The following is a 14,551-nucleotide window of genomic DNA, read 5'->3' as shown; positions in this document are numbered from 1 at the left end:
TGAAAACAACATAACAGTTGATGGAAAAATAATTCCAACTCTTCCATCTAAAATATCTGAAGTTTCTCAGAGTTTTGCTACTATCCTCACTTTCTTAACTTTCTATTGTATGTGATTGTTCTTAATGCATTAATGGTGGTTGTTTTTATTTTTGTTATATAATAACTTTTTCTTATAGTTTTTTCTCTAACTTCTATCATAAAATGAACCTGGGCCCTGTAACTCTTAATATTAATTAAAATACTTTGGTTTTGTTCTTTCTCTTCTGTAAAAAGGTATCTGAAGAATTTTTACAAATTTTATCTTGGAAATTAGCTTATTCATTATGTTTAATTTTAGGAAATGGTGCTCTTGCAGAACATTCTGAAAATGTGCATATTTCAGGAGTGTCAACGGGTAAGTCATTTTTTGTAATGTTTAAATTTCATGCATGACTTAAATAGTAAATATTGAAAGCCACCTGGTATCTTATGAAGAGATATTTGGCTATAAAAATTATTACTGCCTTTTGCAGCATGTAATAAGGAATGAAGCAACTGGAACATGGAAAAATTCTCATAAGATAAAATTGATACCTGCATGCTTATGAACAGATTATGCCTTTCTTAGTGGACTGCTTAATTATTTTTCCATACAAACATTGAACTAAGAGAGAAGTTGGTTTAAGTTGAATTGATATTTTCTTTCCACAGTAAAGTTTTTTTGTGAAATGAAATTTATTGAAATGTAATTTTGAACACTGCTACTATCAAATAATATAAATCCAGGAGTTATGTGTTTCACCTGATTAGATTGAAGCTGTAACTGAAACTACTGTACACTTGACTGCACAGTTTATTTAATACAAGAAAAGAAAGAATTTTAGGACTCACGAAACTGAGAAACTGATGAGATGTTGGGAGAATATGGGGCAAAACAGCAGCAAATGTTGCTCAAAGATTGCTTCGTTCTCTTCCAGTCGCTCAGTCCTGGGCCTCCTCTGGGCAGCAGCTACAGCTGCCCCTGTTTGGTATTGGTGGTGTGACTGTATGTCCATAAGGCAGTAGGTGATACAGGGTATGTGCTTTGTTCTTCAGTGTCAGCAGAGCTGCTGGTCACACTTTACACTTCTGTGATACAGACACTCAAAATATGGGTAGAAGAATAGAAGCCTGATTATGTTCATAGGGAAGCTGCTGTTAAACCATGGAAATCAAAGTGATTTTGACACTTTTCTCTTAAAGTCAAAATGCTAATTCCTTCTTGACAACAGCCTGCACACTGTGCTGCAGGTATTCCTGCAGTGTGGTTTCAAGCCTTACATTGGTGTTTGTGTACACAGTTCAATTTTTAGATAAATGTGCTGTCAGCAAATGGTCTCTGTTACACCATATAACCTTCTTTTCACCTTCCATTGTTTGCCACACACAGACTGTCAAAAGGCTAATTACAGAAGATCTTTGCTATCCTTTCTGGTGCTGCGTCATCTGGAATGTTGTTTTTTCAACAATAATAATGCACCAAGTATTGTATGTAGTTTATGGCACACTTAAGTAACAGCACAGGCACTTGCTGCTGTTGGAGCAATTGCTGCTGTACTGTATGAGATATCCTGAAAGCTGCATAGGTTTTAACAATGCTTCACCCTTTTATTTACTGCAGCAGGCATGTCACAAGTCACAGTACAAGCAGAAAAGCATCTGCTGGGCAAGAAGTGAATGGATTTTTGACTGCTTTCAGTCCTTTGGCCAGCAGGCACAAACTGGCTGTGCCAAGAAAGGAACAACACAATCTCAGTGTGAGATAACAGCTGGTAGAGGGGCCTTTACCTCCTCAGAAAAAAGATCCAGTGAGGGTTTTCATTTGAAGTAAAACACATTTTTTAAGAAACAGTTCTGACGGTGCTGTATTCTAAAAAATACATTTTTTCCTCCAGCTAGAAAACTATATTATATGTTAAGACAGATACATTAAGATAGATACATTAAGAGTAACTTGAAAAAATGTAAGATAACATAGAGGGTTCTATTAATGAAAACATGAAGAAAGCACATTAATAGACACAGTGGCATTTCCCTGATGGTCGTGTGCATACACGTGTGATGTACATCTTACAACTTCAGTGCCTAGGCCAGGAATGAGAGAGGATGGACTCGCATGATTTTTTGGGTTCCTTTGAAACAATTTGGGTTTCCCAAAGGTGTTTGAACTTGGAGAGTATATATTTCATCAGGCATACCTGGTCAGCTTTACATGTATCAAATCAATTTTAAGCAAAGGGTTTCTGTAAAATAGAACCAAAGACAGCTGGCCTTTAATCTTTTTTAAATCCAACTTTAACTTGATTTTGAAACCAAGCAGGAGATTTTTGTGGACAGATGCTCCTGGGAAGGAATTTAAAATGAAATTATTGTCTTGATGGTAGATTTCCTGTCGTGCTGCTGTTCTAAAACTACATGACCTACCTCACTAAATTATGTTTTAATAGCAGGGCCAACTGTGATCTTCAGAATTTATGCTTCTGCTGTATATTATATCTGCCAAGTTGCAGGTACACCTCTAATATATGGACATGCTTCTTCTACCAACAGCAATAACTGAATGTTGTCTCTCGTGTATAAACTATTACTACTGGACAAGTGTTAATGCCTTTAAAATCTGAAAAGTTGAGAAATATTTTCAGGTCTGTCTTTCGAGTGTGTAGCACCATAATTGTCGTAACTGCAAAATCTTATTCCTTTTACCTCCATTTGAAAGATTTTCTGTATTGGAGAACTTCTTTGCAACAATAAATAAAAAATATTTATAGTGATTACTACTTCTCTGTTTGGTCTCTGGATTGCAGAGCAAAGGGCATTCTAAATTAAAGGTTTTTCAGCCTTACCTCGAGGCAAGGATTCCTATGTTCTTCCCCTGTAGTTCTCCAAATAAGACTTTCAATGGCTCCTGAGAGTTACAAATTCAATAATTATCCTCCCTATTCATGGTTTAGACTTTATCATAACATTATTCCCTTTTTACTCTAAGCTGTTTTAAACACCTTCAGATCATTTATCCGGCTGCATTCATGTCCTTACCATGTCCAATATAATGCATGCCTTATCATCTTGTGGCTCACATTGAAAGCTAATTCTCTTATCTTTTCAACTAATCTCCTGGCATTACTGTGAAGATAAATCCCTAATCTCCCTCTCCCTGCTTTTCTGAAGTGACTTTTTTTCTTTGACATGTTGTTCACTGTTCCTACAGGTACTTTACCTCTCTAGATCTCACTACAGAATTTTTGAATAACTTTCTTAATTATTTTCTTGTTAGAACTTGATATTGGAATTTTGCATCCTGAAGTTTTCATCAACTCTCTCTCACTTACCAGCCACCAACCCATACATAACTTACAGTCACGTTCCGTAATGTGGGGCAGTGAACAAATTTCAGGAAGAGGGAGTGAGGAAACCTTTCATGAAGTGGATTGTTTTTAAAATCTACAAGAAAATCTACATGGAGCAGAAAACCACATGCACAGCTTATCTTCTCAGCAGCATTGTTTGCACTTTAGCATGTGAAACATTCAGTCCTAATAAAATTACTGCAATCTGCTGAACAAAGTAACGAACAGAATCGCAGATTGTCAATAAAATAAAGGCTCACAAAGGAAAGAATGTAAAACGGGATGTGCGTGAGCAGAACTGCAGCACAAATACAGTGGTGTAGGGGGAACGAAGAGGAATGCAGGCAGAGACGACACCCACACAAAAGTCTGTGTGCAGGAGAGCGTTGGTCTCACCTCTGAAGTCTGGTAGCCACCTGCATGAGGAAAGCTGAAGGCATCTTGGACTTGTGCTGCTTTTCATCTTCACTACAAGGCAACCTTCACAGTTTACTTTGGGTTTCTGTCTTTGTTACATCTTCATTTCTTTTTTCCTGATTCTGATTAACATTCTGTTGTTTTTGTAAATATTTTAAGTGCTTTTTATGTATATGAATCCAAAGCTACTCTGTTTTCCTGTAGTTTTCAAGGACCTAAGGTCACTGGCAATTGAAATTACAAGTGCAAAATCTCTGCAGTTTAGTGGGAAAATGTTTAACTTCATGTGCTGTCAGCTGAATTATGTTTTGGTTCCATGGATACCTGGATGTTCCTCGTGTTCTTCAGGTTTACAAATAGATGAATAAAATATGATAAATCATGTATTTGTCAAAAGCTTTAGAAGAAATATCCTAGTTAAGCAAAGGAACAGAAATTATTATAAAGGCTTGATATTATGTTAATAAAGTAAGTGCCTTTTACAACTGTTTTATTTCAGAAGGTTGCACTTGATTTTTAAAGTCGTTCTGAGAAATTACTCTCCCAAAATGACAGCACTCCTGAATTGTAGCTTCCACACAGTCTTAACTTTTATAAATTTTTTGAGCAAATGAGAGGTTTCTTTTGTTTCATTAGTTGTAAGAAAGAGATCTCAGTACATAAATGTGTATCAAGCATGCAGGTATGCACATGCTGGGATCATGTAGCTAACCTTCAGTCATATTTTGTCCCCAGCTCTTTAGTGTCAGCTTTGATGGAAACAAAGAGGCTGAAATTGTAAGTGAAGGTATAGAAAACGTAGGGAGAAAGTGAGACAGCTGGTACTGCAGCCCTTCCTTTCTTCTTCCTCCTTCCTCTTCCCCCCCTCCCCAGCATTCCCAAATGAAAAACAAAAAGGGAGGAGTCATGGACAAGAGAATCTTGACTACTAGTGCAATGCAAATTTTCAGAGTGTTCTGAAAATACCAAGCTGATTATACAGGTGTTTTCCTTATGGAATTTCTTCTGAAGTTGCTCAACAAGTAAAAGTTGCCTGCTGGTACTACTGCAGGGACTGGTTTGAGAAATTACAGCTGTCAAAGAGCCAACGCTGGAAGTTTGCTAAGTTAATTGCGTGGTAATTTACAGTTGCTAGCTGCATTTGGAGCTTTCTGTTCAACAGATACAGGCTATATATGCGCATATCTATATCTATATATATATATATATACATATATATATTTAAAGTCTGCTTTGGAAGTGAACAGAGTGAACGTTTCCTAAATTGACTATTTTGATATGTTAGGATGAGGTTGCCTCTTGCAGTTTGTTGTCAGGCAAATTTAAAAGGTTCCTCAGAGGTTCTCAGACAAAATCAAGTATGTCAGTTTGTAAATATCCAAAATCAATGTTCAAATAGCATACATCACCTGAAGGTAATTATTTTAAGCTGATTACTATTTCAGTAGCAGCCAAGTAGCATTTGGAATTGCATACCAGCATCTATAAGCTTAATACAAAATGTTTTATACACACTTAACTTTTTTGTGTGTGTTTTACTCTCATACCTATCAAAAATGATTATTTATTTCAACTTGTAATTGTGGTATTTTTCTTGCCTGTCCTTTCATTTCTTGTCTAAAGATATGCAAGGTGTGTATCCGGACTGCTCATGCAAGACTAATGTTCCAAAATATCGTGGTGTACGAGCACCACCTATAGGGTTTCCTGGAAATTAAAATGAAAAAGCTTCCACTGGAGAGTGAGCTGTTCAAATACAGTTCTATTTGTCCGCATTTTGAGATTTTTTTTTTTTCTTTTCAGCATACTTGGATGGCAGGCAGCTGAATTAAAGCCACTGTAGAAACTATGTTCCCATAGTTATTAAATAAGTAAGAATACAAATAGTTTGGTTATTCTGATTGCATATAATTTGTCTTATAAGCTTCCCAGTCCGTTATGAGAAAGGTAGGTTTGGAAGTCCTTCTTAAAAGTAATCTTTTGTAAAACTAACTTTCAGTATTTATAGATGAAGTATGCTGCAATAAGTGTTCTTTCCCTTCCAAGCTCTGGGAACCATTTGCGTGAAGATCATTTCCATGCTAGGGTTGGAAGGGGCTATTAAAACAATGGGCAGACACTGCCTTTCTGCACAGGACAGGAATGTTCAACTACTCGATTATTGTGCTTTAATTACTTTTAGTCTTCTAATGTGCCAGTATAAGGCATAAATGTATAGTTAAATTGAATGGAATCTCTGTGGCAGGTACAAGATAAATTTGGGAAACAGTATTTTACTGAATAAAGATGTCAAATTTAGTTTATATTAGTTTGTGGTAAAATGTGGTATGCAAATTGATGTTAGAATAAACTTCTGCAATTAAAACAGTGGAAATCATCTTCCAGCTGGTATATTATGCCCAGTGTCCACTGTAAGCTACTGTAGACGTTTGGTTTTTATTAATATCTCATCTGATTGTGTGATTTTTTTTTTTTTGTGATATGTACTGATGATCAATTATATTATTAAAAGCCATTTGAAAAAAATCAATTAATTATTTTCTGTATGTTTTCAATATATGTATTTTTCAGCTTGTGGAGATGTTCCAGAACAAATTCGATCTCCAAGTGGGACAATCACAAGTCCGGGGTGGCCCTCTGAGTATCCTGCTCGAATCAACTGTAGTTGGTACATCCATGCAAACCCAGGGGAGATCATTACCATAAGGTAACAGTGGTCCTGTTATTAACCACATGGACTGATGTACTGAGTAGACGTTTTAGCTGCCAATTGTATGCACTAATTTCCTTTATCCTTCTTGTAAATGTGGGACTTGTGATTTGTCTTTTTTTATCTTTCATTTTACGTGATTTACACTTACACAGCCATGTAGCATCTGTTGTCTGAACTTTCTGTGTTTCTATGTACATGAAAAAAATATGTTTTCCTTTCAAACTATGACAATACACAAGTTCTGCTGAAAGTAATAAGAACTATTAGCTAATGGAAACAGCATCCATTTCCATTTAGTAGTGCAGAAGCAAGAGCTAACCTTCTGAAGAATAGTAAAGCTGAAACAAATACATGCGTTTCAAAAAATACTTTTCTAAATTTACTTAAGTTAATGAGAGTGTCACTCTGGCTTTTTAGATTTTTTTTTTGTTTTTGTCTTAACTTTTTAATAAGAGATTTTAATAAGATTAGGAGGTTATAAACAAAATGCTAACATATATTATGTGACATATTGTAATGGTGTCAGTATTAAATGGTATGTTGTAAAGCTGAAGTGGATCATTTCCATGCCCATTCCGTCCATCCCAAGTATACTTTCAGAGTGGTGGAGACTAGAATAACTTTCTATGTGCTCATTTATTTGGTCTCTTTTTAATTTCTCTGAAATATGAGAGTCTTGCATTCAAAAAGTATATGGGAAATTCTGTAATGTTTCATTACTGTGAAGTCTGATGCTGTGCCTAAAAGTGGCAGGGAATAAATAGTAAAGCAATGAAGGTAGTTGCAGTGTTTTGGAAATGCTGTCTTCCCTCATAGTTTAAGGTACGTTGTAACGTTTGGAAAGAAGAAAAAAGTTGTTCATTCCCATTACTGCCATGAGGGAAATGGGAGCTTCTTTTATCAATAAGATACAGACCAGTACTGCTTCATAGGCAATCCATACTCCCAATTATGAAACTGCATTAACTGCAGACTTACTTCAGCTTCTAGTACAGACCAGCTGACTTAGGAAACAGCTCTTCATTATGAAGTATCTACTTTAACATCAGTTATTCCTTCAGTTACTCCTTTTATAGTACCCCTTTTTAATTCAGAGCCTTTCTACTAAAAACTAAACTCGTATAAACACAATGCAAAGTACATAGAACTGTTCATTTATTAGAATGCTTTCTAAAATTTTTCATATCATTTATTTTTAATAAAACTTTTTTCTCCCACACTGTTTTCTTCCGCTCATCTTCCTAGCATACATTTCACATGACATTTGTGGCTTACTGCTCTGTTGTCTGTGCTGACCTGCTTTGCCTGGACTATCTGCCCTTCGCACTTCATTACCATGGCAGCATGTCTTTATATAGCAGTAGTCAAAGCTCGGGTAATATCTTCCATGACATACCCACTGGGTAACTAAGTAGTGCGACTAAGGGCAACTCTTATCTTAAAGTACCTTTGAACAATTTAGCTGGACGTGCAGTGTCAAGTCATGTCATTGGAAAAGTGTAGCACTAGCTAAAGTTCTGCTGAAATTGGGTTTATATAAAATCATTTAGTAATACTGAATGTCGTCAAATGAGACTCAGAAATACGATTTCAGGAAGATAATTATTTAAAATTTTGTGTTAAAATGAAAGATTTATTTATTCATTATGTTAGCGAAACAGCTTTATCAATAGTGGATGGAATGCAGTAATTGACAGAATGGATTCTTGCAGTCCTCCATAGCCTTCAAGGTTGAATCGTATTTTTACCGGAGTCAAAAGCCATTCTTTTTATTTCAGATCAGAAAAGTGCTTTCATCTTATTTCCATTTTTATATCTAGTAATTCATTATTTTGGTTCTGTAATATCCAGTTCAGAAATGATTTCGACCTCTCTTTTCCTTCAGCTTTCAAGATTTTGATGTTCAGGGATCGCGCCGATGCAGCTCAGATTGGTTAACAATTGGAAGCTACAAGAATATTGAAGGCTATAGAGCATGTGGCTCCTCCATTCCTTCACCATACATCTCTTCACAGGATCATGTTTGGATCAGATTTCATTCTGATGACAGCATCTCCAGAAAAGGCTTCAGATTAGCCTATTTTGCTGGTATGTTTCAAATGATACCTTATAGAATTTCACAGTTTAATTTTTTCTTTTCTGATTTAAGGACTGTTTCCTTATAGTAGGAAATAGTATATGCATTTTGTATAGTGAGTTCAGAGCTTATTAAAATAATGAATATTTAAAGCAAGAATTACAACATTCACAATAGTAAGCAGAATGAATGATTTTGGAGAAATAAATCAATTAATACTAGACAACTGGAAGAGGTCTTGGTTGTTGTTTTTAACATAGCTTACACTTTTTTTCATTAGAATAAAAGTAGTTTGTTAAATCTTTGACTAGAATTCTAAGTAGCGTGTCAAGAGAGAGAAGAAATTTTGTTGTTATTTGGGTTTTTTTTTAAATAATTTCTGATGGAAGTATATCATATTTTCCCCATCTTGTGAAAGTATACTCTCTTTAGAAAATAATAAAATCCTATTCAAATGATAATTACTTTAACCAAGTACAGCTGTGGTTTTGCATGCATGATTTTTTCTTAGATAATTCAAGCTCAGATGGTCTACTTACCCATGGAAATAGTTTGAGAGTGTTCTGAGAGGGATTTTTGCTGTGATAACTGTTGCCCGTAGAGAGAGTGAGAAGCCAGTCATTGGTTAAGACTAGTTCAAACCTTTCTTGTGGCCTTAGGTGGAAGTAGGATTTCACTTAATAGCATGGTCATGGTGTTCCATGTCCTCCTGATCAAAGAAATTGGATTAGATTCATCTTTGTTTTTTTAATGTTTTTATGTTCTCTTGCTCATGCATGTTTATACTCCATTTTCTGACCTGCTTCAAATCTCTGCATATGTACGTTCAATTCCTCTCCTATGCAGAACAATTCATACTCTTATATCTATCCATTGCTGTTGAAGTTCAAGAGTATTCCACCAAGCTTCAACAAAGGCGCTCATGTCTTAGCGTAACCCAGGTTTGTTCCAGTTTTGTATTCAGCAGCCTTTCTAATGGCTTTCTTTGCCCTGTCAGAGCTCCTTCACAAATTTTTAAGTTTCCAGGAAGCCCTATCCTTCTCTGTCACCCAGAACCTGTGATAAAGTATCCTCTATGCTTCAGGATTTTGTAGTTTTGGGAGTAGTGCAGTCATGTCTTTGCTGACTTAGCTCTCAGAGCAACATTCCATCTGAGTTTTGCTTACAATCTGACAAAAAAACATGACAGAAAAAATTACTGCCTAATGAGTAATCCTTCAGTAACTGCTCACTGCCCACTGGCATGCTGTGATTCCATGGGAGACACTGGCTTCTGCTTGGCTTATGTGCAGTGCTCAGTGGCTCAGAGAAAAGGCAATATGCCTGCCATGGAGGGGCTTTGAAAAGAGGAATATTTTGGATATGGGTGGGGATTGGGTGGGGAGGGAGGCCACAAGCTTAATAAGAGTATTTGAAAATCCTTTCTTATCTTTTTCTACACTACACTTTTTCTTTCATTAGGTTACTTGATTTTTTTTCTTGTTAGCATCATTCAGTATTACTCAACACCTCAATAGAGATGTTTAATCTGCAATGTTTCTGAAGGTCTTTTTGAAAGTGTGTGTGTTTTTAAAAATGATCCATATGAAACTGTAGTTTGATCTTGGTCTATATGGTTGATAAGATACTCGAGAAATCCTTCATATTTGAGGTGGTAGTATTATGTTTCACAGATGAATAATCTTCTGATTGTTTCTCATTTCCAGTGTGAAGACTCTGGCAGTGCTAACCAATGTTTTGCTGTGCACTTAGGTTTTTTGATTTTTCCTCACTAGTGTTCATGCAGTGAATAGCATTTCATGAGGGCATCCACTGCTCTCTGGGCAGTGTGTTCCAGTGCTTTGCTATCCTTATCATAGGAAACTTTTTTCTTAAAACCAATCTGAATCTCCCCTCCTTTAGTTTTAAACCACTTCCCCTTGTTCTGTCATGAGACACTGCTAAAGATTCCGCCTCCTTCCTTCTTATAATCTCTCTTTAGATACTGAAAGGCTGCTATCAGATCTCCTCTGAGCTTTCCATTCCCCAGGCTGAACTGCCCCAGCTCTCTCAACGTGTCTTCATAGGGGAGGCATTCCATATTCTGTATCATTTTTGTGGCCCTCCTCTGGACAAGCTTCAGTGGGTCCATATCTTTCCTGTACGGAGGACACCACATCTGGACACAGTACTCCAGGTGACATCTCACCTATGCAGAGTAAAGGGGCAGGATCACCTTCCTCACGCTGCTAGCTGCACTTCTTTTGATGCAGCCCAGGATACAGTTGATTTTCTAGGCTGCAAGGGTACTTTGCTGGCTCATGTCCAGCCTGCCATCCACCAGTACCCTCAGATCCTTTTCAGGAGGACTGCGCTCAATCCTTTCATCCCCCTGTTTGAATTTGTTGTGGGATTGCCATGACCCAGGTGCAAGACCTTGCATTTGGATTTGTTTAACCTCATGAGATTCACCTGGGCCCACTGCTCAAGCCTGTCTAGGTCTTTCTGCACAGCATATTCCATCCCTCAGATGTGTCGACTGCACCCCACAATTTGGTGTTGTCAGCACACTTGCTGAGGGTGCACTTGACTCCATGTCTGTGTCCCTGATAAAGCTATTAAAGAGTATTGGTCCCAGCAGTGACCCCTGGAGGGACACCCCTGTCACTGATATCCATCCAGAATCAAGTCATTAACTAGCATTCTCTGGACTTGATCCTGCATCCAGTTCTTCATCTATTAAACAGTCACCCATCAAATCATACCTTTCCATTTTGAGAATGATGTTGTGGAGTACTATATCAAAAGCCTTTCTGAAGTCCAGTTAGATGACATCAGGGCTCTTTCTTTGTCCGTTAATCTTCCTGGATTGCCTACAGCTCACCATGCTACTTCTCCAGTAGATAACTGGGTGGTTGAAGTCCCCTAGCAGGACAAGCAATTCTGATGGTGATACCTCCTGTAGCTGCAGGTAGAAGGCCTCATAGACAGGCTTTGACTGATCTGGTGGTGTGTTGTAGACACTGATCACAAGGCTCCATTTGCTGCCTCAGACTCTGTCTGTCCACCAATAGACTTTCAACTTGCTCATAACAATTTTGTAAGGCCCACTATTCATGTTCTATTCCCCTCCTGAGGTAGATAGCAACACCTCCACCCTTCCTTTGTCACTTATCCTTTCTGAACTGCTTGTAGCCATCGATAACCACACTCTGGTCATAGGAATCATCTCACAAGGTTTTAGATATGGCAACTGTATCATGTTTTCTAGTAGCACAGTAGCTTCCAACTCCTGTTTTGCTTCCCAGGCTGTTTGCATTTGTGTAGAGGCATTTCAACTGGGCAGCTGGTCTTGTCACTTCCTTGAAAGATATAATTCCTTAATTCCTTTTAAGCATTTCTGTTGATTTTCCCCATTGCCTTCTCCTGTTGCTCCAGCAATTACTGTTTCATCATCACAGGATTTTGTATACGCTGCAGTGTTGGTAGCACCTCTCAAGGCAGTGGGTCCTTCCAGGCCCCTTCTAGTACCTTGTCCCTCTAATATAGCTATGTCATCCCACACCTCACCATGGGAAGGCTTGCTGTCTCCCTTGCCCCCTTCAGAGCTAGTTTTAAGCCCTTCTAGCTTTTCCCCAAGGATCCTTCTCCCCTTTGAGAAAGGCAAGCCCCATCCCATGCCCACAAACTCAGTGCCTTGTAGCCCATTTGGTTGTAAAAAAACCATCAAAGTTCTGGCAACAGCACCAGCCATGAAACCAGATATTTAAAGATAAGATTCTTTGATTTGTTTCTGTATCCTTACCCAATACATGAGGCAGAGAAGAAAAGATGGTCTGTGCATTCAATTCATTCAGCTGTTGTCCCAAGTCCTTCTTGATTGCCCTTGATCCACGTGTGAAGCTGCTTCATCTCTCCCTGTTATGGAAAAGCACTAAGGGGCTGTGCTCTGTCAGCCATACCAGGCTACATAATTTCCTGGTGAGATCCCTCACCTGACCCCCAGAAAGACAGCAACCTTCTCTTAAGAGGGTCTGCTCGACATGTTGGACTTTCAGTTCCGTGTAAGGACGAATCACCTACAACTAATACCCATTTCTTCTTCAACAATGTAGTCTTGATGTTGGGGGAATGCTTTTCCTGGTTTGGTTTTGTCAATTTACGTTGTGTGTGTGGGCTGTTATCACCCACAGATGAGCCTTTCACCTCTAAGGCCTTCTTGTTGTAGAGAGGCACCTGGGGGCAGTGGAGCAGGCAAAGAGGATTTTCCTTTGCAGTTTTGACCACAGATTTGCCTCCATCTACTCTTTTCCTTTGCATTCTTGCTTCTAGACTTGCAATTTTGTTCCTTAACCTGATGGGATACAGACTGCCTTGGGTTTTGTATGAAGTATTAATACTATTTTTGTATTAAGTATTAATACTTGGTATTTAATTCATATAAATGCTTTTCTGATGGAATGACTTTAGGATCATTGATTAAAAATGCTAAATCAGAGTCAAGTAGGCAGTTCTTTTCTGGGCAGTTCAAAAGCCTATAAAAAGAAGAGCTTTGGTTGAATTTGTCTCCTGTTTCATTACTACAGTATTCCCATGAATATTTACATTTCCATATTTTATCTTTCTACTCAATGTTTTTCCAGGTTCTTCAAGACAGAAGCAGTGAGTTAGTGCTGATCGGTGCTAAGTTCACCAGTTCTTAAGCATATGATACTGTATCTCCCTCCACCCATGCCCCATGGTCACAGGACTGTCAGGATGAATGTAGGAATTCACATGTGCAAGTTTCAAATTCACAACCCAAGTTCATCCTAAGTATTTCTCATGTTAATACTGTGTATGTTGTGTGTGCTTGAGTCAGGGCAAGATGGTCATATCACAGAATTGCAGGGGTTGGAAAAAACCTCGAGAGATCACAATGAGTCCAACTCCTCATCATTTATGGTAGATCTGTTATTGTGTTTTAATGAGTTAAGCATTTTAAAAAACTTCATCACTGGCAGCGCATACTTTTGTTTTTGCTCTTCTCTCATATTATCAGTGAATTTGTTCACTTGAACATTACTGAGTAGTGGTCATGACACTTGTCATCTTATTGATTCCATTTTTTCCCATATTCTTTATTTAAAAAACCCTTAGCACTTGTGAGATCTTTTGGATGCTGATGTTTCATGTTGTTTTTTTTTTTAAATTGACTATTTCAGGGTAGCAGATTTGTTTTTAATGTTTTCCAAGATACTAAAATAGAGAACAGAGATGTGACATGACTTCAGTTGTCAGAGCATATTAGTTGCAGCAAGGAAAATCAGAACTAGATATATGAGGATTCTTATCATTTTGTATGGTTCAGCATTAAAACTTTGAAAATGCTTGATTGCACCCTGAGTCACCCAGTCAAACTTCAGTGAACCTTGTTACAGACAGGTGATATCCAGAAATATGAACCGTTTTGTGGTAAAGCAATGTGGAACCTGCTTCTCCTGGGGAAGTCTGCTTTCCATTAAGTTTGTAATGCTCCCTTTCCTGATTCTTTGTTAAAAAACCCTAAGTATATGCTGTTGTTTAGATTTAGAATGTATTTGTCCGAATCACTTCTAGACTTACTGCTTTGTAGAGCCATCTGCATGGCAGATGTTTTTGTGGTAGATTGACAATGGCAGTTTGTGTTACAGCCAGTTTTACAGACTGTACAGTAAGTTTTAGAAACTGAAGTGATTTTAAGTGATTTAGGAATATTTCATTCAGGTAAGTTGCTACAAAGCTAAAATAAATTGAGGCATGCTTCAGTTCAAATATGGATGGAGCCTTCATAAATGAATCCTGAAGAAAAAAAAAATCTTGTTTCTAAGTCTGGTAGTAGCCAGTATACCATATTTTCATAAATCAAGGTGTCTCTTGACTTTTTTTTTTTTTTAATTTTTCTTTTTGAAGCATGTTTGTTGTACCATTACTTGCATCCTTAACTTTTAAAGCATAGTTTTGTGCTTAGGCACATTGC

The 14,551-nt window shown here is 37.5% G+C and overlaps 1 protein-coding gene across 2 annotated transcripts in view; it reads left to right on the top strand.

Moving 5' to 3' along the window:
• The window catches only part of LRP12 (LDL receptor related protein 12), a 50,778-nt gene that overhangs the window by 29,522 nt on the left and 6,705 nt on the right, over window positions 1-14,551 (top strand). For both annotated transcript variants that reach the window (XM_052703710.1, XM_052703711.1), the window contains exons 2-4: window positions 340-396; window positions 6,356-6,491; window positions 8,383-8,585. In XM_052703710.1, the coding sequence (XP_052559670.1) occupies window positions 340-396; window positions 6,356-6,491; window positions 8,383-8,585 (396 nt within the window). The remainder of the gene's footprint in view (window positions 1-339; window positions 397-6,355; window positions 6,492-8,382; window positions 8,586-14,551) is intronic.

This window comes from Tympanuchus pallidicinctus, unplaced genomic scaffold, assembly GCF_026119805.1.
Source record: "Tympanuchus pallidicinctus isolate F22 unplaced genomic scaffold, pur_lepc_1.0 scaffold5, whole genome shotgun sequence".
Lineage (NCBI taxonomy): Eukaryota > Metazoa > Chordata > Aves > Galliformes > Phasianidae > Tympanuchus > Tympanuchus pallidicinctus.
The sequence above is the reverse complement of the archived record's forward strand: the minus strand, read 5'-3'. Positions and strand labels throughout refer to the sequence as shown.